Source organism: Myotis nattereri, assembly GCF_964212035.1.
Source record: "Myotis nattereri genome assembly, chromosome: 13".
Lineage (NCBI taxonomy): Eukaryota > Metazoa > Chordata > Mammalia > Chiroptera > Vespertilionidae > Myotis > Myotis nattereri.
Window position 1 is genome coordinate 56,125,664 of NC_138088.1, and position 22,439 is coordinate 56,148,102.

Genomic DNA, 22,439 nt, shown 5'->3' on the forward strand with positions numbered 1-22,439 from the left:
CTGAAGATGTTGCCAAATAAGTTTGTTTTGGGGGGTTTTTTTTTTTTTGGTTAATCCTCACCCAAGGATGTTTTTCCATTGATTTTTTTCTTTTTTTTTAGAGAGAGAGTGAAATGGGGGGCTGAGGCGGGGGGGGGGGAGAGAGAGAGAGAGAGAGAAATATGGATGTGAGACACATTGATTGGTTGCCTCCCGCATACGCCTCCACCAGGCCCAGGGATTGAGCCTGCAACCCAGGTGCGAGGGTCAATGCTCTAACCACTGAGCACACCAACCAGGGCTCACCACGGATGTCGTTAAAGAAATGGCGAACATAACTATGGATTTCTACAGGCGTTTGTGTTTGTGTCGTGGATGCACAGAAAGCCCGCAGGCGTGTGTCTCCCAGAAGGAATGGGGGCGAGGGGACAGGGGTGAGAGGAGACGGGGGGTTCACCTAGAGGCTTGAGGACAGTCCCCAAAATGCTCCTGTGTGTCCTGGAATCAACACCATCGTAAAGGGGAACCACGAACTGTGCTTTCCACTCTGTCAGCGGCAGCTCTACCTCCAGGTCTTCACAGCGTCATCTCCTCCAGAGGAAACGCAGCCTCGTCGTAACCCTCCTCCGACCCAGACTGTCCGTCCGTGAGGCTCGCTGCCCCTTCTGAAACAGGCACGCGAGGCGCCGGGTCACGGATCCCCCAGAAGCCACGTCTGATTCATCACCAGGGGCCTGGCCTGATGACGTCCCTCTTGTTAGGAAAGCTTAGCAATGTCACCAGAAACACTTGACAGCCCGGCCGGCGTGGCTCAGCGGTTGAGCATTGACCTCTGAACCAGGAGGTCACAGTTCGATTCCTGGCCAGGGCCCATGCCCGGGTTGCGGGCTCCATCCCCAGTGTGGGGTGTGCAGGAGGCACAATCAGATCAATGGATGTTTCTATTTCTCTCTCCCTCTCCCTTCCTCTCTGAAATCAATAAAAATATAAAAACAAAACCAAAAAACACCACCTGACAGAGACCTCCAGGCATCTGGATACGGGGGCGCCTCAACCATCCGGTCACAGCACATGACTGGCTCTGTCACGCTCATCCTCCAGGTGAGGACACTGAGGCTGCGAGCTCCAGCCACTCAGAGCACAAGCACACCCCCTCCCCAAGGTTCCCACCTGCTGGACCCCCCCACCTGGCTTCTGGAGCTGGGAGCACAGACACCCTGATCCTCCTCACCCTGGGGCTCCTCCTCGATTTCCTCGTACAGCCCTGCGAGAGGCAGTTCCCCGATGACATCATAGGTGGGCTCTCCAGGAGACACCTCCGGACTTCCCAGGCCTGCGGAGGAGTGGAGCAGGGTCACACTCAGACCCCCGGGTATGGATGAGTCCGTGGGCTGGGGGCGGGGGCAGGACTTTCAGGGGGGAACCCCACTCCGGCAGCAGAAAGGCAGGATGCTTTGGGCAGGGCCTGGGAGGCTACAGTGATGGGACCAGGCCCTCCGTGCCCTCCCACCCCTGGCCACCAGCCGCTCTCAGCAGGGCCTGAGGCTGACTAATTTCTAAGTCACTCTGTTTGGCCAAGAAAGGCCACTCACTCGAAGTGAAACCCCACGTCAGGGACCCCAACACCAGTGTTCAGTTTCCGCTGGTTTCTGCCATGCTGGCCATCGGGCCCCGGTGGGTGCACATACCGCTCTGCTTGGCTTGTGTGACTCGTAGCAGGATCAGGAGGCCCAGGAGGCCCAGAAAGAGAAGACCAAGAAGCGCTCCCAGGACGGTGCCGACCGCCCTGAGCATCGGGCAGGGCTCTGGGTTCCTCAGGGGAGCAGGGCCAGGCTCTGTGGAGGAGAGACCACGAGCGGTTCATGGTGGCTGAGGGGGAGAAGGCAGCCCCCAGGGCCCACACCCTCACCCGCAGGGGCCACCATGTGCTTCTGAATTGCTGAGGGGGCATCTGCTGGGCAAAGCACCCCATGATTGACTGGTGTGTGCTGGTGAGGGCTTGAGGTTTCCGCTCTAAAACAGTGACTATCATGGGTCCAAAACAGAAGCTCCTGAGCAGCCCCCCACCCCCCGCCCCCCTGGCATGGCGCAGGGAGCTAGCTACTCCTGCTCAGGGAGACACGCACAGTGGGGATCGCTGTGGTCATTTTTGTTCTCTGCAAACAGAATGAGGCTGCCACACTGCACTTGACACAAGGTACCCCAACTCCCCCGGAGTAGACATGAGTTGGGGGTAAAAAACAAGAGATGTCCCCCAAATGTTAGCAGAAACCACAGCAATTCAGCTTCTTCCCAAGAGAACCCAGCGAGGAAACTTCCCATCACACGCCAGCCCACTCACGGGAGCAGTGCACGCCCGCGTCCTCCTTGTGCCCGCAGTCCGCACGTCCCCACGGCTCCGCTGGGCAGCCCCACAGGGACGCCTCGCTGCCCCGGCACCCCACCTCGTCCAGCCACACAGGCCCTGAGCCCAGACCAAAGGCGGCCCCGGCCAGGGCGCGGATGGCCCCGCCACAGCCCAGCTGGCGGCACACGACCTCCGCGTCCGCCAGGTCCCAGGCATCGTCGCACACGGTGCCCCAGGAGCCCTCGTGCCAGAGCTCCACGCGGCCGGAGCAGCTGTCCTCGCCCCCGCTCACGCGCACAGAGCCTTCCTCTGGAAAAGGGGGCTGTGGTCACTGCAGGGCGGGGCTGGGTGCGGCCTGGCAGGCAGAGGGGCAGGGGAGTACCTGGGCAGCTGCGGGTGGCTGAGCAGTTGAGGGTCTCCCCGGGGTCCGGAGGAGTTCCTCCTGCCTTTTCTGTGTAGGAAAGTAGGACCCATCGGATATTTGCAAGGTTGGCAGTTTCAAATTCTGTGAAATACTTTTCCTTGTTCTCCTCCCAGCACCCGGAATGCCTGCCTCAGATGAGGAAAGGTCTATAGTATAGACTCTATACATTTAGCCGAGGGGTAGGCACGCAGGGTGAGGATTCCCCACACTGGCCTGGGCTTCTCCCTGCAGCACGTTTCCCTACGGGAAGCTGCGCACCCAGGGGTCCTGCTCCCCACTGCGGGGGAGTCAGGAGGTCTCAGAAGACTCCGGATGACCCGCCAGCTCAGACCCTCAGGGCAAGGACTCTCCCGGTGCTGGACCAGCACACCCGGGACTATAAGGCAAAGTGAGGGTGGTAGCGTCATCCCTTAGACTCAACCTTCCTAACGCCTCGACCCTTTAATACAGTTCCTCATGGTGTGGTGACCCCCCGACCATAAAATTACTTTCGTTGCTACTTCATAACTGTAATTTTGCTACTGTTATGAATCGTCATGTAAATATCTGATATGCAGGATGTATTTTCATTGTGACAAATTGAACATAATTAAAGCATAGTGATTCATCACAGAAACAACATGTAATTATATACGTGTTTTCCGATGGTCTTAGGCGACCCCTGTGAAAGGGTCCTTCGACCCCCAGGTTGAGAACCACTGCCTTAGAGCAAAGGGGCTGCGCCATGACCGCTGCAGGGAATCCATGTCGGGCCAGCCCTGGGGCTCGATCCTTACAGACCGTCCCCCCCACACACACACCCCCACCCCCCCCACCCCCTTCCCCCGACACACACACACACACACACACACACACGCGCGCGCGCGCGCGCGGCTCCCTCACCTGCACACACCACCCAGGCCTCCTCCTGGCTGGAGCACGAATGCTGGTCCCAGGGGGCTGACGGGCACTGCCACAGGGACAGGTCGTGCCTGTGCCGGCACTGAATGGAGGCCACCCAGAGCGTCCCGGGGGCCTTCCCGGTCCCCGCCGCCGCCTGGAGCTGTCCCTGCGGCCCACAGCCCAGCTGGCCACACAGGACGCCCAGGGAGGCAGGGCTCAGCGGCCGGCACACGCCCCCCCAGGAGCCGTTGTAGAACACCTCCAGGCGCCCGGCGCAGGGCCCGCTGCCGTCCCGCAGCCTCAGGTCTGTGAGCCCTGCAGGGGGAGAGGCTCCGCGAGAACCCGCCCGCCCGCCCGCCGTGCAGGGGGCCGCGGGCCGGGGGGCTCACCGACCTGAGCAGAAGACGCCGGCGTCCTCCTTGTGCCCGCAGTCGTGCTGGCCCCAGCCCCCCGACGGGCACCGCCACAGCGCAGACTCGTTGCCCTCGCAGCCCAGCTCGTCCATCCAGATGCGCCCGGACCCGGACCCGAAGTGCGCCGCCCCCGGGGCGCCCAGCGCGTGGCCGCAGCCCAGCTGCCTGCACACCACGTGCGCGTCTCGAAGGTCCCAGCCGTCGTCGCACACGGTGCCCCACGCGCCCCCGTGCAGCACCTCCACGCGCCCCGCACAGCGGCCCGGCCCCGCGGCCAGGCGCACGCGGCGGCTCCCTGCGGACACACCCGGTCAGCGCGGCCCGGCTCCGGCTCCGGGCGGACGGATGCGCGGGCCGGGGCCTCACTCACCAGCGCACACCACGCCCGCGTCCCGCCAGGTCCCCGCCGGCACCAGCCGCGACGCGGACACGTTGCACTGGGCCAGGCGGGCCTCGCTGCCCAGACAGCGCACGCGGCTCAGCCCCACGCCGGCCCCGCGCCCCGGGGCGGCCGCATCGTAGGCCCGCTCCGCCTCTCCGCACCCCAGCTGCCGGCACACCACGCCCGCGCCGCGCACGTCCCACGCGTCGTCCAGGACGCGGCCCCACACGCCGTCCAGGGACACCTCCACGCGGCCGTCACAGCGGCTCTGCCCATCCCGCAGCCGCAGGGCGTGGCGGAGACCTGGGGAGAGAGGCGGGCCGTGGGAGGGGCTGCCAGGGGCAGGGGCAGGGGCAGGGGCAGGGGCGGCACCCTGGGCCTGGAAAGGGGAGAGGACCGCCCCCCGCCTCAGCCCCATCCACTCCCAGCCCCTCTGCCCATGGCTGGTGCTGACCCACCTGAGCAGACCACGGAGGCCGCGTTTCCCGGGGCACAGGCGGGGGCGCCCAGGGTGCTCACCGGGCAATTCCACAAATAGGGCTCTGTCCCCGCACAGTGAAACCTGTCGGGCCAGGGGGGAGCGCTTCCGTGCCCAAAGTGACCTCCTTGGGGTGCGGCCAGGGCACTGCCACAGTTGAGCTGGTGGCAGAGGACGGTGGCGTCTGCCAGGTCCCAGTGGGCGGCACAGAGGGGTGCCCAGGCCCCCTGAACCTGGAGCTCCACGCGCCCCTCGCAGCTGCTGCTGCCGTTGACCAGCCGGAACCCTAGGGTGGGGGGGTTTGAGGGAAGAGGGTGTCAGCATTGCTCCCGACCCTGCAGACCCTTCCTTAGTGCAGGCTTCGTTCAACACAGCCACCCCCGCACCGGGGAAGGACAGCTGGGAGCAAGCAAACATCTTTGGGGAGTGCCATCGCTGTCAATGGCAGATAGAGAACGCCAAGATGGAGCACCCTCCACTGCAGTGATGGTTAACCTGGGGAAACAGGCAAAATCAGCTTCTCCAGGAGCCTGACGTGCAAGCAGAAACAGGATCCCAGTGAGCAGCCAAGTGGTGGAGTGCTGCCTCCGTGCAGGCAGGAAGGGGACACTGAGGCAGACCCCGCTCTCTGCACAGCTGCTGCTTCTACTGACCCGCCAGGACCCCGGAGCAGCAGAGCATCACGGCCGTGCTCTCAGGCCCTGATCACTAGAACCTCAACCTACGCTGCACCCTGGAATTGGGAAGGAAAGCCCGAGACATGGCAGAGGAGGGAACCCCCAAACTGCACCTCTCCTCTAAGTAATGTTTAGGCTTATTCAGGGACATGGAAGCATGCAACACACTGATAAATCTCAGAGAGAGGTGGGGAGGGGGGGCGCACGGGAAGAGATGAACCAAAGAACTTATATGCATGTATGCATAACCCATGGACACAGACAATCGTGGGTGACGGCCTGGGGAGAGGGTGGAACCAGCGGGAGGGGGTCAATGGGGGGGGGGGACTCTGTAATACTTTCAACAATAAAGATGAATTTTGAAACACAAATAAATAATGTTTAGGCTTGTAAAACTGTTATAACCAACTTTTTTGAAGCTCTAGTATCTAATCAAAAACTTACAACTAAGAAACACTTAATGAAGCAAAAACTTGGCAAGTCTGGCTCTGCCAGGCAGGAAGGAATGCTAAAGCAGAGTTGAAAAAATGGCCTGCCCCAGCCTTGAAGCTATGCTCCAACAAAGAGCTAATATGCAAAGACTGGATGAATTTTATGTTTTATTTGTTTGTTTTGCATTTAAGAAAATCTCTGTCAAATTGCTATCACCACTAAGATAACAAAAAAATAAAATAAAATAAGAAGAGACCTCATTGGTCACACACGAGAAAGAGTAGAGACTTTACACAAAGGGTGTAAAAAGTCACTAAACAAGCAACTATGACCCACAGCAATTTGTAGCAACAAACAGTGGGTGGGAGAATCTGATTTTTAAAGTAACCATACTATAGTAATTTAGCAATGTCTCCTTCATGCAAAGTATCAAGAAACTATGACACATTCACATGGAAAAAACACACACAGAAACTGTCCCTGAGGAAACTAAATCATTATACTTACTAGAGAAAGACCTTAAATAAGTGTCTTAAATGTGCTCAGAGAGCTGAAGAAAACCAGTTTAATGAAATCTCATGATATATGGAATTTCAATAAAGAGATATCAATTATTTTAAAAGGAACTAAAGAGAATTTATTGACTTTAAAAATAAAATGAATGGAGCCTGGCTGGTGTGGCTCAGCGGTTAAACATCTACCTATGAACCAGGAGGTTACCACTGATTCCGAGACAGGGCACATACCTGGGTTGTAGGCCTGATCCCCAGGGTGGGGCGTGAAGGAGGCAGCCAATGGATGTTTCTCTCTCATCAGTGTTTCTCTCTCTCTCTCCCTCTCCCTTCTCTCTAAAAATCAATAAAAACATATTTTTTTTAAAAAAACTAAACAAAGCATGAGCATCTCAATTGATGCAGAAAAGGCATCTGACAAAATCCAACAGATTCTATGATAAAAACACTCAATGAACTAGGAAAAGAAGGGAACATTCCTCAGCATGATGAAGGGCATTTATGAAAAACCCGCAGCTAGCATACTCAATGGTGAGAAGCTGAAAACGACACCCCCCCCCCCGCCTCCCCCTCTCCCCAGGTCAGCACTCCTCTCACCACTGCTGTTCCACTTTATCTTGAAAGTTCCAGCCAGAACAATTAGGCAAGAAAAGACGTAAAAGGCATTCAGGATGGAGCGGAGGAATAAACCTATCTGCTGAGGTTCATAGTGATCAGGGCCTGAGAGACATGATCTATACAGAAAATCCTACAGACTCCACATTGAACGATTCAAGCTAATACATTCAGGGAAGTTGAGGGTACAGGATCAATACACAAACTTTAGTTGTATTGCTATAGACTGGCAACAAACAATCCGAAAGGAAAATAAGAGACAATTCCCCTTACAATCACATAAAAACTTACTTTCCCCCGAGCACCTGAGCCCGGCGTCCTGGCTGTGCCCACACTGGTGCCCAGGCGCCCGAGGGCAGTGGAACAGCAGGGACTCGTTGCCCGCACAGCGGAAGGCCTCCGTCCACACGGACCCAGAACCCTGGCCAAAGTGCGCGGCCCGGGGTGTGGACAGAGCTGAGCCACACTGCAGCTCCCGACACGCCACGTGGGCTGTGGCCTGGTCCAGGTCCTCTTCGCAGATGGTGCCCCAGGTCAGGCCACGCCTCACCTCCAGGCGCCCAGCACAGGGGTGCTCACCGTCTGCCAGCCGGGCCTCAATGTGTCCTGGGGGCAGACACTGGGCTGAAACAGCCGCTCAGGGGCAGGGCTGGAGCTTTGCAGGCCTTCCCGCCCTCCAGTCCCAGGGGGAGGAAGGACAGGAGGACCAGAACCACCTGCTGGGCCAGCTCTGAGGGGCACAGGGGTACATGGGACCTACAGGCAGGGAGGACCCTCCCATCCCTTGGCATCTCACTCCTATTCTGACAGCAAACATTCATTTCCCACCCCCTGGGGCTCCACCAAGCCGGGGTAAGTGAGCACAGCCCCCATGCCCATGCACTCGAAGGGCTCAGGGCTCCCACGTCTGCCCCCCACCCCGCCACACACACCCTCCCCTGACTTGGATTCTGGGTCCGGCCAGCACTTTAGTCACTTGGTCAGTTTAAACCCCAGCACTAGCTGCACCCAGTACCTCCCAGGGCAGGGATGCAGGCTGGTGGCAGGGCGTGGACAAACCCCCACCCCCCACCCCGCCTCTCTAGTCAGTGGCTGTCCCCTTCAGTCCCCCGAACACAGCTATGAAAGGATGCCTCCCTCACAGACCACGCGTCCTTACCTGAACACACGACCTGCGCATCTGTCGGCAGGTTGCACTGGTCCTGAGAGTTCATATTGAACCTGCAGTTGAAGATGCTGGACTCTGTTCCCCGGCAGGTCACGATCTTAGGTCCCCAGCCCCCAGAGCCCCCGGTGAGGTGGGGTCTGGACGCCTGGAGCACGGGGCCACACCCCAGACTCCTGCAGAAGACACTCGCCTCCTCCACGTGCAAACCGCACGTCATACCAGGGCTTCCAGGCAATCTGATCTCAAAGGTCCCTGCGCAGGGGCTGCCTCCGCCGCTGAGCCCCACTTTCGCCAGCTCCCCACCTGCAGAAGCACAGGACCCGCCTGCTGCTCACCTGCGCCCCACCGGCCTGGGGCGCGCACCCCACTCTGCACACAGCGGCTCCCGGACGGAGGGTTTGGCCTTCCGGGGAGGCAGAGCCCTGGGTTTCTCTGCAGAGGCAATTCTTTCCCACCCAGGATCCCTCAGGAGGGGCGGCTGCTCCCCCTCCTGCTGCCCGAAGGCCTCCAACAGGGACGGCAGGACTGAGCTCCAAGCACTCCAGCTTCCGGGACTTGGGCGCCCTGGGAGCCCCGCCAGAGCAGAGGGGCCAGTGGGAGAGGGAAACAGGCTCCCTTTTCTCTCGTGTGGTCCCCCTGGGGCCCAATGCTTGACCATTGGCGGGAGGAGGCAAATGAACCCCGAAAGGGCTGCCCTGGGTGTGCAACCCGCAGCTGGGAAGCACAGTGCCCCCCACCTGGGCCATCCCGGGCCCTGCTCCTATGGGGCCAGGACAATGCCACGCGGGCCTGAGGGCCACAGTCCTGGGTCCTGGGCTTCCACCCAGGGGCTGCCTCCGACCTGCCCCCTCCTCCTACCTGTGCAGTGGACCGCGCCGATGCACTCACACGCGCAGCCCTCCGGCTTCTCCCACGACCCCGGGGCGCAGTCCCAGAGCGAGGCCTCCGAGCCCTGGCACCTCACGCCCTGCAGCAAGGAGGGCTGCCTCTCCTGGGGCCACATCACGTAGGTGGGCGCCACGTGGGCCCCGCCGCAGTCCAGCTGCCGGCAGACGACCGCCGCCTCCTGCAGGCCCCAGTGGTCCCCACACACCGGGCCCCGCCGGCCGCCCAGCTGGACCCGCACCAGGCCCTCGCAGCGGTTCCCGCCTCTCAGCAGGGCCACGGACTCCGCCGCGGGGCCTTGGGACAGAACACAGGGAGGTGGAGGTCGTGCGTGGCCCGCTCGAGAACGTTTTGTCCAGAATTTTCAAAAATTTGCAATCGAATTTTCGCCTTCCCTCCTCATCTGTACCCTTCACTTCAATTTCCTCGTTCTCTCACGCTCGGGGTAGGTGACATTTATGAAAGAAAATGGTAACAAAAAGGAGTGGCCTTGCCCCGTGGCTTTTCCCACGTTCACGGGCCATCCTCACTGGCCTGCACCCAGCCCCACCCCAGGCCCCAGCCGAGCTCCCGGGATGCACACACCACGTGACAGTGTCCCCTCCCTTGACAGGCCGTCCTCCGAGCCCCCAGCCCTCAGGACAGCAGCACTCACCCGCAGGGAGGGTCCAGCAGGCCAGGAGGAGGGGCCACAGCCGCAGAGGGGACGATGCCATCCCTGGGCACCTCTGCTGCTGAGCCCCCTCAGGCCCGGGAGGTGTGCTCCGCACGGGCGCAGGCGGTGGACTCCTGCTCAGTGCTGAGCCGTCTGAGAAGGAAGCCCGTGAGCCCCGCCCGCCTCCCCCGTATCAGTGCCACCATCTGTCACGTGGAGCAGAGGCTCAGACACCAGGCCTGAGCCCAGCAGCCCCGCAGCACGTGGCGAGGCCGGGGCTGGACTTCCTGCAGGGCCAGGTGAGAGATGGGCGGGCGACCAACCACCTTGGAGCCAGGAGCTGGCGCCGTGGGAGACGCACCTCTCTCTGCCTCACACAAAAGGCGTGTGGATGAACACGGATCATTCAGTGTGTCATCAGCACCCAGCAATTGGACCAAAACCTTCAGGAACGTGCGTGACCTGCGACCAGCAGCAGGAAGGGAGGCAGACACCTGTCTGCGAGGAGGCAGCCCTGGAAGAGCACTCGACGGCAGACGCGTAGATAGGAAGGCTGGGAAGCCCTTTCACATGACGGTTGACGAGTGCGTATGTTAGCGCGTGTTTCCGGTGGGAAACGCACAGGAAGCACTAATGTGCGCCCGATGCATCGCTGTAGCTCATGCTTATATCTGTGCCTCTGTTCAAAGAAAAGTTCTCAATGGATACAAACCAAGGAGAGTGGATGTATTCATTCCAGAGAGAATGGTTTTCATTTTCTTTTTGTTTATTTTATTGTGCATGGTTGTGTGTGTGTGTGTGTGTGTGTGTGTGTGCATGGTTGTGTGTGTCGGGGGGGCGGGCAGTTCATTTTCTTCCTTGGTTCCATGAATTTTAAAATTTATAATCATGCCCTGGCCAGTTTGGATCAGTGGATAGAGCGTTGGCCTGCGGCCTGAAGGGTCCCAGGTTCGATTCCAGTCAAGGTCACATGCCTGGGTCACAGGTTTGATCCCCACTAGGGGGCATGCAGGAGGCAGCTGATCCATGATTCTCTCTCATCAATGATGTTTCTATCTCTTGCCCTCTCCCTTCCTCTCTGAAATCAATAAAGAGATATTTAAAAAAATTATAATCATGTGTATTATTTTCTAACCAGAATATCCTCAGTGAAAATTATTTTCCAAAAGATTTGCCAGAGAAGCAGTTTAAGAGAGGGCAGCTCGGTCCTCCGCCCCTTCCCGAGAGGGAGGCGGACCCTGTGGGCAGGACCCTCTGTGCTGAGGCTCCGCCCCTCCCACACCGCAGCCTGGCCATGCACTTGGCCCAGCACCCAGCTCGGACCTCGGGAACACCTTGCATTCACCGCGAGCCAGGCTGGCCACCTCTTGAGGCCAGAGGGAGGCTCCTGTGGGTGTGCACAGAGGTGCAAGGTGAGCTCAGACATCCAGGACACTCCTTGTCGCCCCAAGGCTCTGTCAGGAGCTGTTCCTGCCACATTCCCAGGGCCCGGCAACTAGCCTTCCTCACCCACTTCAACCCAGAGGCCCCGTCCAACCTCTGTGGACATCACCCCATCTCCTTCACTGGGCTTCCTGTCCAGAAGGGACTTTCATTGTCTGCAGCACAGTGGTCCTGGAGAGCACAAGCTGTGCCTCTCTCACAGCCCAGGGGGTGGGCACAGGGGGAGAACAGGGGGTGGGAGGCAGTGCTCAGAGAGAACCCCCAGCCGGCTGGCCAGACCCTTAAGGGAACCCTGAGAGGTGGGCGGTAATTGCTGCCATCACTGGGAGACCCTATAGATGAGGGACTCACAGGATGATTTAACCTGGTCCTTCCCAAGACATTTACGTGGGAGAGTGAGTCAGCAGAGGTCAGATATGTGGTCATGTGTGAACCTATCCCAGACCCACACAGGGAAGAGGACACAGAGAAACACTTCCCACAGAGGGTGTGTGAGGTGTGGTCAGGGAGGTGTGGTCACAAAGGGCTTGGTGGGTCATCAGGGCAGGACAGCTCTGGGTGCTGGGGACCCTGGCACAGCACCTGAGCCAGGGGGAGGGCTGTCTGCAGGCGAGAGTAGAGTGGCCAGGAGCTGGTTCACAGGGAGCCCACCCCACACCCTGTAGAACCTTCGGGCAAAAGGCTGTGGGTGAGGAGAGTTGAAAACACTCAGAGCCCATATCAGGCCAGAGCGAGGCAGAGGGTTGGGGGGTCGAAAACAGAACCTGGCCACGGTGGATGTCTGGGGCATGTTCTGAGGTGAACAAATGGATGGGTGAATGCGTTCAAAGGGAGTTTAATAGCATCTTTTTTAGAAATGAGAAACATGAAAGCCCCCAGGAGTCTTGCTGGTGTCCCCGATGGCCAGCTCCTGGGCATCGCATCCTGCAGCCGGGGCCACCGCGGTTTTCCGTCCCAGCCTGCCCTCTGGGGCCCAGAGGGTGCGGAGTCCACCTGTACTTAAGGGGAGAGACATGCATGGTGTTCTCAGCAATTCCTCAGAGCCTCCAGGACGTCTGGGCCCTGGTTGGTCATTGCACCTCAAAGCCAGAGGGGCAGACAAGGATGGACAGTGAGTGGGGGTGAGAGTAAAGCGGTGCTCACACGTGTCTCCTCCCACCATCTGCTCCCCCCAAAGCTGATTGGGAACAGGGTTCTGGAAGGACTCTGTGCACAGCCATGAAAAGATGCCCAAATAAAAATCTAGGGCCCTCCCTAAACGCCACGTCTGCTCATAAGATTCCAGGGTAACAAGCAACTCTGAAGGGACAGCCGCGTATCAAAGCCCAAGCCCGACAGCAGTGAGGGTTACAGACACAGAGAGGGGGCTCCTGGGATCTTTAAATGTAGGCGCTGGCCAGGGCAGAGCCGTGGACATAGGAGCAGTACAGCAGGACAAGCACAGCGGACGCCGCGGCGCACAGGTGCACACCCACGGAGCTCAGGGCCGTCCCCTCCTCCGGCTCCTCCGGCTCCTCCTCCAGCTCCTCTGGCTCCTCCTCCGGCTCCTCAGGGCCTGGCTCGGGCTCCCAGGCATCGTCATAGTCCTCTTCCGGCAGCAGGTCCTGGGGCACACTGGACCCTTCAACCTTCTCCCCCATGGGGACAGCTCCAATGTCCTCATAAACAACTTCTGAGGGCCGAGTCCCCAACATTCCAAAACCTGCAAAGGCCACACCCACACCTGCAGTCCTGACACTGCTGCTGTCAAGGCCACAGCTGCCGGCCCCCCGCAGGGTGGGACCCTCGGCCCCTCAGCTCCTCCTGCCTCGGTGCCCATCAGGAGCACAAGGAACACACCCTTCTGTGGGCACCCAAGACCAGAGAGCTCCCCAGCTATTCAGGTGACCCAGGAATAGGGAACCCTCGAGCCTGTCCCACCCCAGGCAGCCCTAGGACCACGAATCTTCTCACCCAGCTCCTCTCAGAAGCAGAGCAGCGCCCAGAGCCCCCTGTCCCCGACAAGTCGTGGGTCCCCGACAAGTCATCACAGGGGAGATCGGGTGACACCCAGCCCTCCCATCCCCAGGCCCTGTGTCACCCTCATAGGCCATGCCTACCACCTACCTCTGCAGGCTCCTCTGCGGTACCACTGCACCCCCAGGATCAGGGAGACGCAGCCCAGGAGGGTTCCCAGAACGAAGCAGAAGATCATGGGCAGGGTCCCAGCCTTGAGGGAAGGCAGTGGGGCCAAGGCAGGGCCTGTAGGGACAGTGAGAGGCGGGTCTTCCCTGAGCGCTTGCACTGCCTGGGGAATTGTGACCTCTGGCCTGGACCACCTGAGTGGGGGGCGGGGCACCCAGAGGCGAGATGGGCTTTGTCCTGCTCCTCCCCCAGAGTTGGCCCTGAGGGGGTCACACAGCTCAGGGCCAAGGGGGAGGGCACAGAAGGGAGGGGCAGAAGGGCAGCTCCTACAGTCCTGATAGCCACTGCCCTCACCTGTGCTTTGGACAGAGCCACGTTTCTAAGAGGCTACAGCACACACGAGGGCCAAAACCTCCAGCTGGCAAGGGAAAGACCCCAGAAGTAGCTGGGGCAGGGCCCAGGCCTGCTGTCCCTCCTCACGTCTCTCCACCCGGCTGGCAAGGACGGGCAGCCGTGTTCCTCCAACCACAGGGCGTCTCCGGCACTGCGGCCCTGCCCCTGATGACCTCAGCACCCCCAGACTGCGGCACAGGTGCCCACAGGAGACTCCAGGGCGCCCCTCCTTGTAACCCCATTGCAAGCTCCTCTGGGTCAGGGTCAGACCGGAGCGTGTGGACTGAGGGTGGGGAAGAGCACGCCTACCTGATGCTGGTGGGCGGACCGTGGTCCCTCTGTCACCTGCAGGAGAAACGGGCCAGACCTTGGGGCGAGTAAGAAGAGGCGGCCATAGCCCTGAGCAGCCCAGGCCCTCTGAGCAGCGCCCCCACCCCACTCAGCCTGAGCCTGTCATGTCTTTGAACTCCCACAGAGGCAGCCTGGGCCCCACCCCTCAGAGCGACCTAGCACAGGGGCAGCCTCGGGGCCCTGGGAGCACCCACAGTGGGGGGACATGCCAGAGGAGCTCTCCTGAGACCCCCTTCCCAGCCCCCAACTACCCCCCCCCCGCCTCCTGCCCACTCACGGGAGCAGCGCACGCCCGCGTCCTCCTTGTGCCCGCAGTCCGCACGTCCCCACGGCTCCGCTGGGCAGCCCCACAGGGACGCCTCGCTGCCCCGGCACCCCACCTCGTCCAGCCACACAGGCCCTGAGCCCGGACCAAAGGCGGCCCCGGCCAGGGCGCTGATGGCCCCGCCACAGCCCAGCTGGCGGCACACGACCTCCGCGTCCGCCAGGTCCCAGGCATCGTCGCACACGGTGCCCCAGGAGCCCTCGTGCCAGAGCTCCACGCGGCCGGAGCAGCTGTCCTCGCCCCCGCTCACGCGCACCGAGCCTTCCTCTGGAAAAGGGGGCTGTGGTCACTGCAGGGCGGGGCTGGGTGCGGCCTGGCAGGCAGAGGGGCAGGGGAGTACCTGGGCAGCTGCGGGTGGCTGAGCAGTTGAGGGTCTCCCCGGGGTCCTGCGTCGTTTTCGCTGATAATCCTATTGGATTAAACAGGGGCCGTCCCAGAGTAAATGCCCCGAAAAGCTTCAGAATGAAGTCTGTGAAGCCCCAGTGATGCCCGGGCCCGCAGCCATGGGCCAGTGGCAGCCCCTGAGGGTGACCAGACCCGCCAGAGACCGCCAGGGGCCCACCTGTACAGGTGATCCAGATCTCTTCTCCGTGGGCACAGGAGTGCGGATGCCACTGGGCTGAGGGGCACTGCCACAGCGTAGAGTTTTGCAGCCTGCGGCACTCAATGTTGTCCACCCAGGAGATGCCCAAGCCAGTGAGGACGGGCCTGTTCTCCAGCCAGCCCTGCTCCCCACAGCCCAGCTGCTTGCAAATGATGGACAAGGAGTTCTCCTTCAGGGAGTTACCGCACACGGCGCCCCATGTGCCGTTGTAGAACACCTCCAGCCACCCAGCACAGTGCTGGGTGCCTCCTTGCAGCCTCAGGGCCACGGACTCTGCAAGACAAGAACAGTCAGGCCAGGGGAAGTCTCTGAAGGAGGGGCCCCAGCACTGAGACCAATGCCGCTCAAAGCCATCGGACCAGAGGGGCCCTGGCATCGACCCCGCACCCCCACAGCCATCTCCCACCTAAGGAAGCAGCCAGCAGTTAAGCACAGGTCACCAGCGTGACGCCCAAGCTGTAACGTCTTAGCAGGTGTGCCAGCTGATTGTCTAGAAACCCAACCTTGGAAATTATTTGAAATACAAAATAATATTTTTGCATAAGATGACCCATTTAGCAGTGACTATAAAAATTTAAAAAAAGAAAAAAGGAATTAGCCCGGAGCATTGGGACACAGCACCAGTCCAGGCTGGCCAGTGTCCAAGGACCGTCATAATACCATTGGCCAGTGTAATTCCAACAGGGGGACTAAATATTGCCACATATCAGAGTATTAGACAATCCTTTAAAATTGTTATGAGGGCCTATATATCTATATACCAGGATCAATGAAGAAAGTTGGGTATGAATTGCATGTGACAGTCATAACTGATTAAAATAGGCTTAGAGAAAACACGGGAAGGAAACACATCCGTGACACATTACAGAGGTGGTCACAGATCTGCCTGTGTCCACGCTCCTTGCAATGAATGAGCCTATTCCCTGCCCACCCAGTCTGGCCTCCAGGCTCTGGCCAACGGAGTGAGTGGGCAGGAGTGACTGTGCTGTTTCACGCCTGGGCCTCTTGCTGTGGAGCCCTGCTGCCAGGCTCGGTCCTATCAGGAACAGAGCATCCCCCGCCCCTGCCAAGCTGGTCCCCAGCAGCAGCAGCTGCCTGGGGAGTCCACCAGTCAGAGGAAGAACTGTAAGGACATGAAAAACACAATGACAGCCTGGCCAGCGTGGCGCACTGGTTGAGCATTGACCTATGAACCAGGAGGTCAATGGTTCGATTCCCAGTCAGGGCACGTGCCTGGGTTGTAGGCTTGGTCCCCAGTAGGGGGAGGGAGGATCTCTCTCATCACTGATGTCTCTATCTAGCTCTCCCTTTCCTTTCCTCTCTCTGAAATAATAATTAAAAAACACACAACAGAATGATGGAAATAGATGTAATCTTCTAAACATAGTTTAGGAAAACTTTCCTAAAGCAAAATAGGAACCAAAAGCAATAAGAAGAGATCACACTTGGACACCCAACCCCTCCCCAGGCGTCTCCAGGCTCACGCCCCCAGTCAGCGGCAAAATTCCTCCCTCAACCACCATCACACCCAGACAAGAGCCCCATAAAGAGCCTCAGATGTGTGTGAACTAAAAGCCTTAAAGATAGTCCGGAAAAAGTCCTGCAGCCCGTTAAGTATACACCCAAAGACGCTGGCACAGGGGGACTCGGACGGAGTGTGAGGTGACCTTCTGAGAAGGGGGGAAACCGCAGGCACTGCAGTTCCAGGACCACCGGCACCACAGGAGCAGGCGCCCCTCCCCGCCGCACCCCCACGCACCCCCCACCCCAGGCCCCGCCCGCCAACAGGGAAAGGTGTTGGCCCTGCAGCGTCGCCGGGGCCGGAGGACACCGAGCATCCACTGTGGAGTTCTCCTTGCGGGGAAGGGCGGAGGCCCTGGACACAGGAGCGAGCCCGCAGAGCCAGTGCGCGCTGTTACCACGAAGACACCACGACCCTCAGATACCCGCTGCCCAGAGAACTCAGCTCCCGGGACTGACCTGAGCAGAAGACGCCGGCGTCCTCCTTGTGCCCGCAGTCGTGCTGGCCCCAGCCCCGCGACGGGCACCGCCACAGCGCAGACTCGTTGCCCTCGCAGCCCAGCTCGTCCATCCAGATGCGCCCGGACCCGGACCCGAAGTGCGCCGCCCCCGGGGCGCCCAGCGCGTGGCCGCAGCCCAGCTGCCTGCACACCACGTGCGCGTCCCGCAGGTCCCAGCCGTCGTCGCACACGGTGCCCCACGCGCCCCCGTGCAGCACCTCCACGCGCCCCGCACAGCGGCCCGGCCCCGCGGCCAGGCGCACGCGGCGGCTCCCTGCGGACACACCCGGTCAGCGCGGCCCAGCTCCGGCTCCGGGCGGACGGATGCGCGGGCCGGGCCTCACTCACCAGCGCACACCACGCCCGCGTCCCGCCAGGTCCCCGCCGGCACCAGCCGCGACGCGGACACGTTGCACTGGGCCAGGCGGGCCTCGCTGCCCAGACAGCGCACGCGGCTCAGCCCCACGCCGGCCCCGCGCCCCGGGGCGGCCGCATCGTAGGCCCGCTCCGCCTCTCCGCACCCCAGCTGCCGGCACACCACGCCCGCGCCGCGCACGTCCCACGCGTCGTCCAGGACGCGGCCCCACACGCCGTCCAGGGACGCCTCCACGCGGCCGTCACAGCGGCTCTGCCCATCCCGCAGCCGCAGGGCGTGGCGGAGACCTGGGGAGAGAGGCGGGCCGTGGGAGGGGCTGCCAGGGGCAGGGGCAGGGGCAGGGGCAGGGGCGACACCCTGGGCCTGGAAAGGGGAGAGGACCGCCCCCCGCCTCAGCCCCATCCACTCCCAGCCCCTCTGCCCATGGCTGGTGCTGACCCACCTGAGCAGACCACGGAGGCCGCGTTTCCCGGGGCACAGGCGGGGGCGCCCAGGGTGCTCACCGGGCAATTCCACAAATAGGGCTCTGTCCCCGCACAGTGAAACCTGTCGGGCCAGGGGGGAGCGCTTCCGTGCCCAAAGTGACCTCCTTGGGGTGCGGCCAGGGCACTGCCACAGTTGAGCTGGTGGCAGAGGACGGTGGCGTCTGCCAGGTCCCAGTGGGCGGCACAGAGGGGTGCCCAGGCCCCCTGAACCTGGAGCTCCACGCGCCCCTCACAGCTGCTGCTGCCGTTGACCAGCCGGAACTCTGTGGGGACGGGGTGTCAGGCTCCCTTTGACCCGGACACCCAGCAAAGGGCAATTTCTTTCTTTGCACCCCGTGTGGTGGCCACCGAGCTGTCGCCTGGCTCTGACCAGCTCCCCCTATTCCCCAGGCTCAGCACTGGCTCACACATCTGTGCAGAGAAGCCCACACTTCGTGGCCTGCCCTGGGGGGGGCCGGGGTAGAACATTCCTCTAGGACCAGGCCCCCACCCCCCTCTCCTCTCCTTCCCTCAACCCACAGCAGCCACTTCCTCTAATCGGAACAGGACACCCTCCTGGCTGGAGGCATCTCTGTGCGCTGGGTTGGAACACCCAGGAGGAATCCCAGAGGAAGGCTGGCGGGAAAGTAGGCAGGGGAGCCTCAGAGCCAACTCTCCTGGCCTCACCTGAGCACCTGAGCCCGGCGTCCTGGCTGTGCCCACACTGGTGCCCTGGTGCCCGAGGGCAGTGGAACAGCAGGGACTCGTTGCCTGCACAGCGGAAGGCCTCCGTCCACACGGACCCAGAGCCCTGGCCGAAGTGCGCGCCCGGGGGTGTGGACGCGGCCATGCCACACTGCAGCTCCCGACACGCCACGTGGGCTGTGGCCTGGTCCAGGTCCTGGTCGCAGACGGTGCCCCAGGTCAGGCCACGCCTCACCTCCAGGCGCCCAGCACAGGGGTGCTCGCCGCCCACCAGCCGGGCCTCAATGTGTCCTGGGGGAGGAGACAAATTCTCCGTCAGGAGCCGGTGTTCTCAGGTAAACAGCTCACCTGGAGCCATCTCCCTGGACCCCAGGGCGCTCCGGCCAGAGGAGGTCCTCTGTATCCAGGCAGTGCGTCCGCCAAGCAGTGGACAGACTGACAGCCAGAGGCCGGTGCGCCCTGCACGCAGTACAAAGCAGGGTCCCTGGGTGCTTCCCCCAGGACAGAGGTTAGAGATACCTGCTGCAGGCGCCCATGCATGTCACAGCCTGCGCCTGCCCAGGTGGTGGCATCAAGGCCCTGTCCAATCTTGGAGGCAACGTCAAGGCCCTCAGGCCACAGGGCACTGCCTCAGCCTGCCCCTACTCTGGGGTGGATGTGGGCAATGCCCTCTCACCTCTGACTCAGCGCTTTCCTCTTCTCTCCCCCCTCTCCCCCCCCACCTGCTCCACTTCCTCTGCGCAGCAAGCAGCACAGGTGCCCGCGAGGGGAAGGGGGCAGGGGCGGGGGTGGCCTCACCTGAACAGACCACCTCTGCGTCTTGCTGGAAGTCGCAGCCGCTGCGGAGGTTGTTGTTGAGTCTGCAGTTTCGGATGGTGGGCTCCGTGCCCTGGCACGTCATGTACTTCCCGCCAGGGCCTGCGTCTTGGCGGGAAGCCTGCAGCGCGGGGCCGCACCCCAGCTCCTGGCAGAAGACTGTGGCTTCCGTCTCATGCAGGCCACAGAGGCGGTCAATGCCGTTCAGGTTCCGGATCTCGGGGAGCCCGGAGCAGGGGCTTCGGCCCTTCACCAGCCGGATCTCCCGGAAAGTACCGTCTGGAAAGCACGAGCCACACTCAGAAGGGGCAGCCGCTGCTGTCCCCGCCTCAGGGGGGGCTGCGGCCGCCCCCACAGACATTTCCACTCGGGCAGGGCAGCTCCTAGGCTCTCCACCTGCCTGGGGTCCCAGCCCCAGAGGCGGGCCCTGCTCCTTCCTCGGGTGTCAGTGCTGGGCTGAGGGGGCCCCTTCCGACCAGGCAGTCACACAGGGCCCCTCGCTCAGAAGGACCCCCTCAGAGGGGCCGCGCCTGGTGTGATGCGCTGCTGTCATGCTCCTGACAACCTACTCGTTTTTGAAAAGGGCGCCTGCACCCCACAACCCGAGCAGTGGGGCTGCGTCAGAGGCGGGACCCTAAGTGCCCACAGACAGACACCCTGCCTCTGGGTGAGAAATCCTGATTAGATACCCACGTGGGCCCCTCAGCCTCCTCAAGTGTCTAGAAGACCGGGCGGTCCCCCCCACCCCCCCAACCCCCCACCCCTCTGTCCGACCCCTGCTCCTCATTCCAGCTGCTGCTTTACTGGGTCGTTGGTTTTCCCTGTCTCTCCCCGGGAGCCCAGCTCTGCCCCGCGGGAAGGTGCGGGTTATCCCCAGCTGCATGCCCAGCACCTAGAACAGGGCCTCGCAAGGACATGGAATGGAGATGAGACTGGGCCTGGCTAGAGGGGCCAGGCGGGCTCCTGTGCCCAAAAGGAGCCCACCCAGAGAGCCACAGACCTGCCTGCCTCTCCTCCCATCCCCCCTCCCCTGACTCCCCCCCTCCCTCCTCCTCCCCTCGCCCACGGTCCCAGCACTGACTTACTGGTGCACAGCGCCACCACCATCCACTCGTGGGGGCACTGGGTCTGCGTCCACGCCCCGAGGCTGCACTCCCACAGGGAGGACTCGTCCCCCCTGCAGGACACGTTGTGGAGCACGGGCTGCCGCCTCTCATGGGGCAGCGGGACATACTTGGGGGCCCCCACAGCCTGGCCGCAGCCCAGCTGCCTGCAGACCACCGATGCCTCCGCCAGCGTCCACTCCTGGTTGCACACGTGTCCCCACACACCCTCGTGCTGGACCAGCACCAATCCGTCACACTCACTGTATCTGTTCGCCAGTTTCAGGTTGCCCGGTCCGCCTGCGGAGGGACAGGCCAGCCTCAGCGGGCCAGACCACTGGGTGCCAGGGGAGGGGAGGTGGAGGGTGAGCCCAGTGATGATGCCTCTGCATTTGCCCGGGGCCACCCCCAAGGCCTTGCTGCCGGTAGAGCCAGATTAGAAGAGTGACCCGGAAGCTTGCCCCCAGCCACACCCTTCCTAGGCCTCGCACCCTGGTCTTTTCCTCAGCCCCTGGCAACCCCCACCTCATCACAGCCCCTGACCCTCCACCGTCAGCCCCAGTCCTGGGCTGGTGCAGGGAAATAAAACAGCGGCCCCAGGACTCCTGAGAGGGGGCCCACCTCGTCCCAGCCTGGGTCACCCCAGACCACCACCAGGGCTGCCCGCGGGGCCCGGAGGAAGCAGGCCCTCCCACCTCCCGCTGGGGCCTTCAGCCATCGGGGCACTGCTCCACCCGCGCCTCCTCCCGGCCTCCCAGCCTGTGAACTGTACCAGTGCCCGCGTCCCTAACACACAACAGGGCCCCTGGTGCCATTCCCCCGCCCCCACCTCCCTGCCACCAGATTCCCACCCCACCACCTGGGTGCCCCCTCTGTCCAGCTGTGTAGTCCTCTCCTCGCTGGACCCCGGGTCAGCCTGGGCAGTGACGTTTTCTTCCGTCAGCTTCCAGGGTACCGAATGCTGCTACCCTCTCCTGCCTCCCTGCCCTGACACACACTCACACGCGAACACTCACACGAATGCACACTCACATGAATGCACACTCACATGCATATGCACACACGCTCACATTCTTCTCTCACACGCATACATGCACACGCACCCACGCTACTGTAGGCAGGTCCCGCAGGGGCTCGGCCTCACCTCCGTCCTCTCCATGCTGTTCCTTCAGGGCTGCATGCAGGCTCCTCTCTGCAGCTTCCTGCCCAGGACTCTGCCTCTTGGCCTCTGGACCGGCAGCTCCCACACCCCTGTGCCCCCAGCCTGGTGTGGCGTCTCCCTGGGGCTATAGCTGTCCTCCATGTCCCAGCACCATGCCCGATGCTCAGCCTCACCGCCAGGGGTAGCAACGTCCCCCACCCCCGCCTCCCAGCCCTGCTCCAGGGCACAGGGGGTGGAACAGCCCCCTGTTGGACCCATCGCACCTCCTGTCAGTCTAGTCATTGAGACCAGACCCCACCATGTTCCCTCATTTCATCCAGGCTCTGACCCAGCCCACACCCTAGGCTCTGAGCAGTGGGACGGGAGGCCCTGGGTTCACCCTGGGATGGGACCTGCTCTGAAAGTTGGAGTCCACATACCCTCCTACCTCAGGATCTCCCACCCCCTCCGAGCTGAGCGAGACCCCGGCAGCTGGTCAGAGCAGGGGGTCCTCACACTCAGCACCTCGGCATCTACAGAGCCGCTGCCTCCAGAAGGTTCCGTGGATGAAGGAAGAAGAAACTCACCAATGGGGACTGCCCGGAGAGTGAGGAGAAGGGGCCCGACTCCCAAGGCCCAGAGAGCTGCCCTCATGGCCCCTCCGCCCCCAGGGCGTCAGCCAGCTCTGGCCACTGGGCTGGGGCAATGGCAGGGATGGAGCCCA

The 22,439-nt window shown here is 61.8% G+C and overlaps 1 protein-coding gene across 1 annotated transcript; it reads right to left on the reverse strand.

Moving 5' to 3' along the window:
* Window positions 1–555: 555 nt before the first annotated feature.
* SCART1 (scavenger receptor family member expressed on T cells 1) lies at window positions 556–21,994 on the reverse strand (the record flags this gene model as incomplete). The annotated part of the gene is given in 28 exon segments (XM_081104535.1): window positions 556–644; window positions 1,211–1,312; window positions 1,668–1,814; window positions 2,321–2,633; window positions 3,643–3,947; window positions 4,026–4,340; window positions 4,416–4,730; window positions 4,886–5,191; window positions 7,433–7,747; window positions 8,301–8,612; window positions 9,168–9,491; window positions 12,701–12,994; window positions 13,399–13,533; window positions 14,119–14,154; window positions 14,438–14,752; window positions 14,826–14,894; window positions 15,048–15,099; window positions 15,137–15,148; window positions 15,152–15,222; window positions 15,225–15,362; window positions 17,070–17,352; window positions 17,354–17,452; window positions 17,454–17,773; window positions 17,929–18,234; window positions 18,638–18,946; window positions 19,454–19,750; window positions 20,557–20,874; window positions 21,910–21,994. Coding segments are annotated over 28 exon segments (5,982 nt in total).
* Window positions 21,995–22,439: the final 445 nt, after the last annotated feature.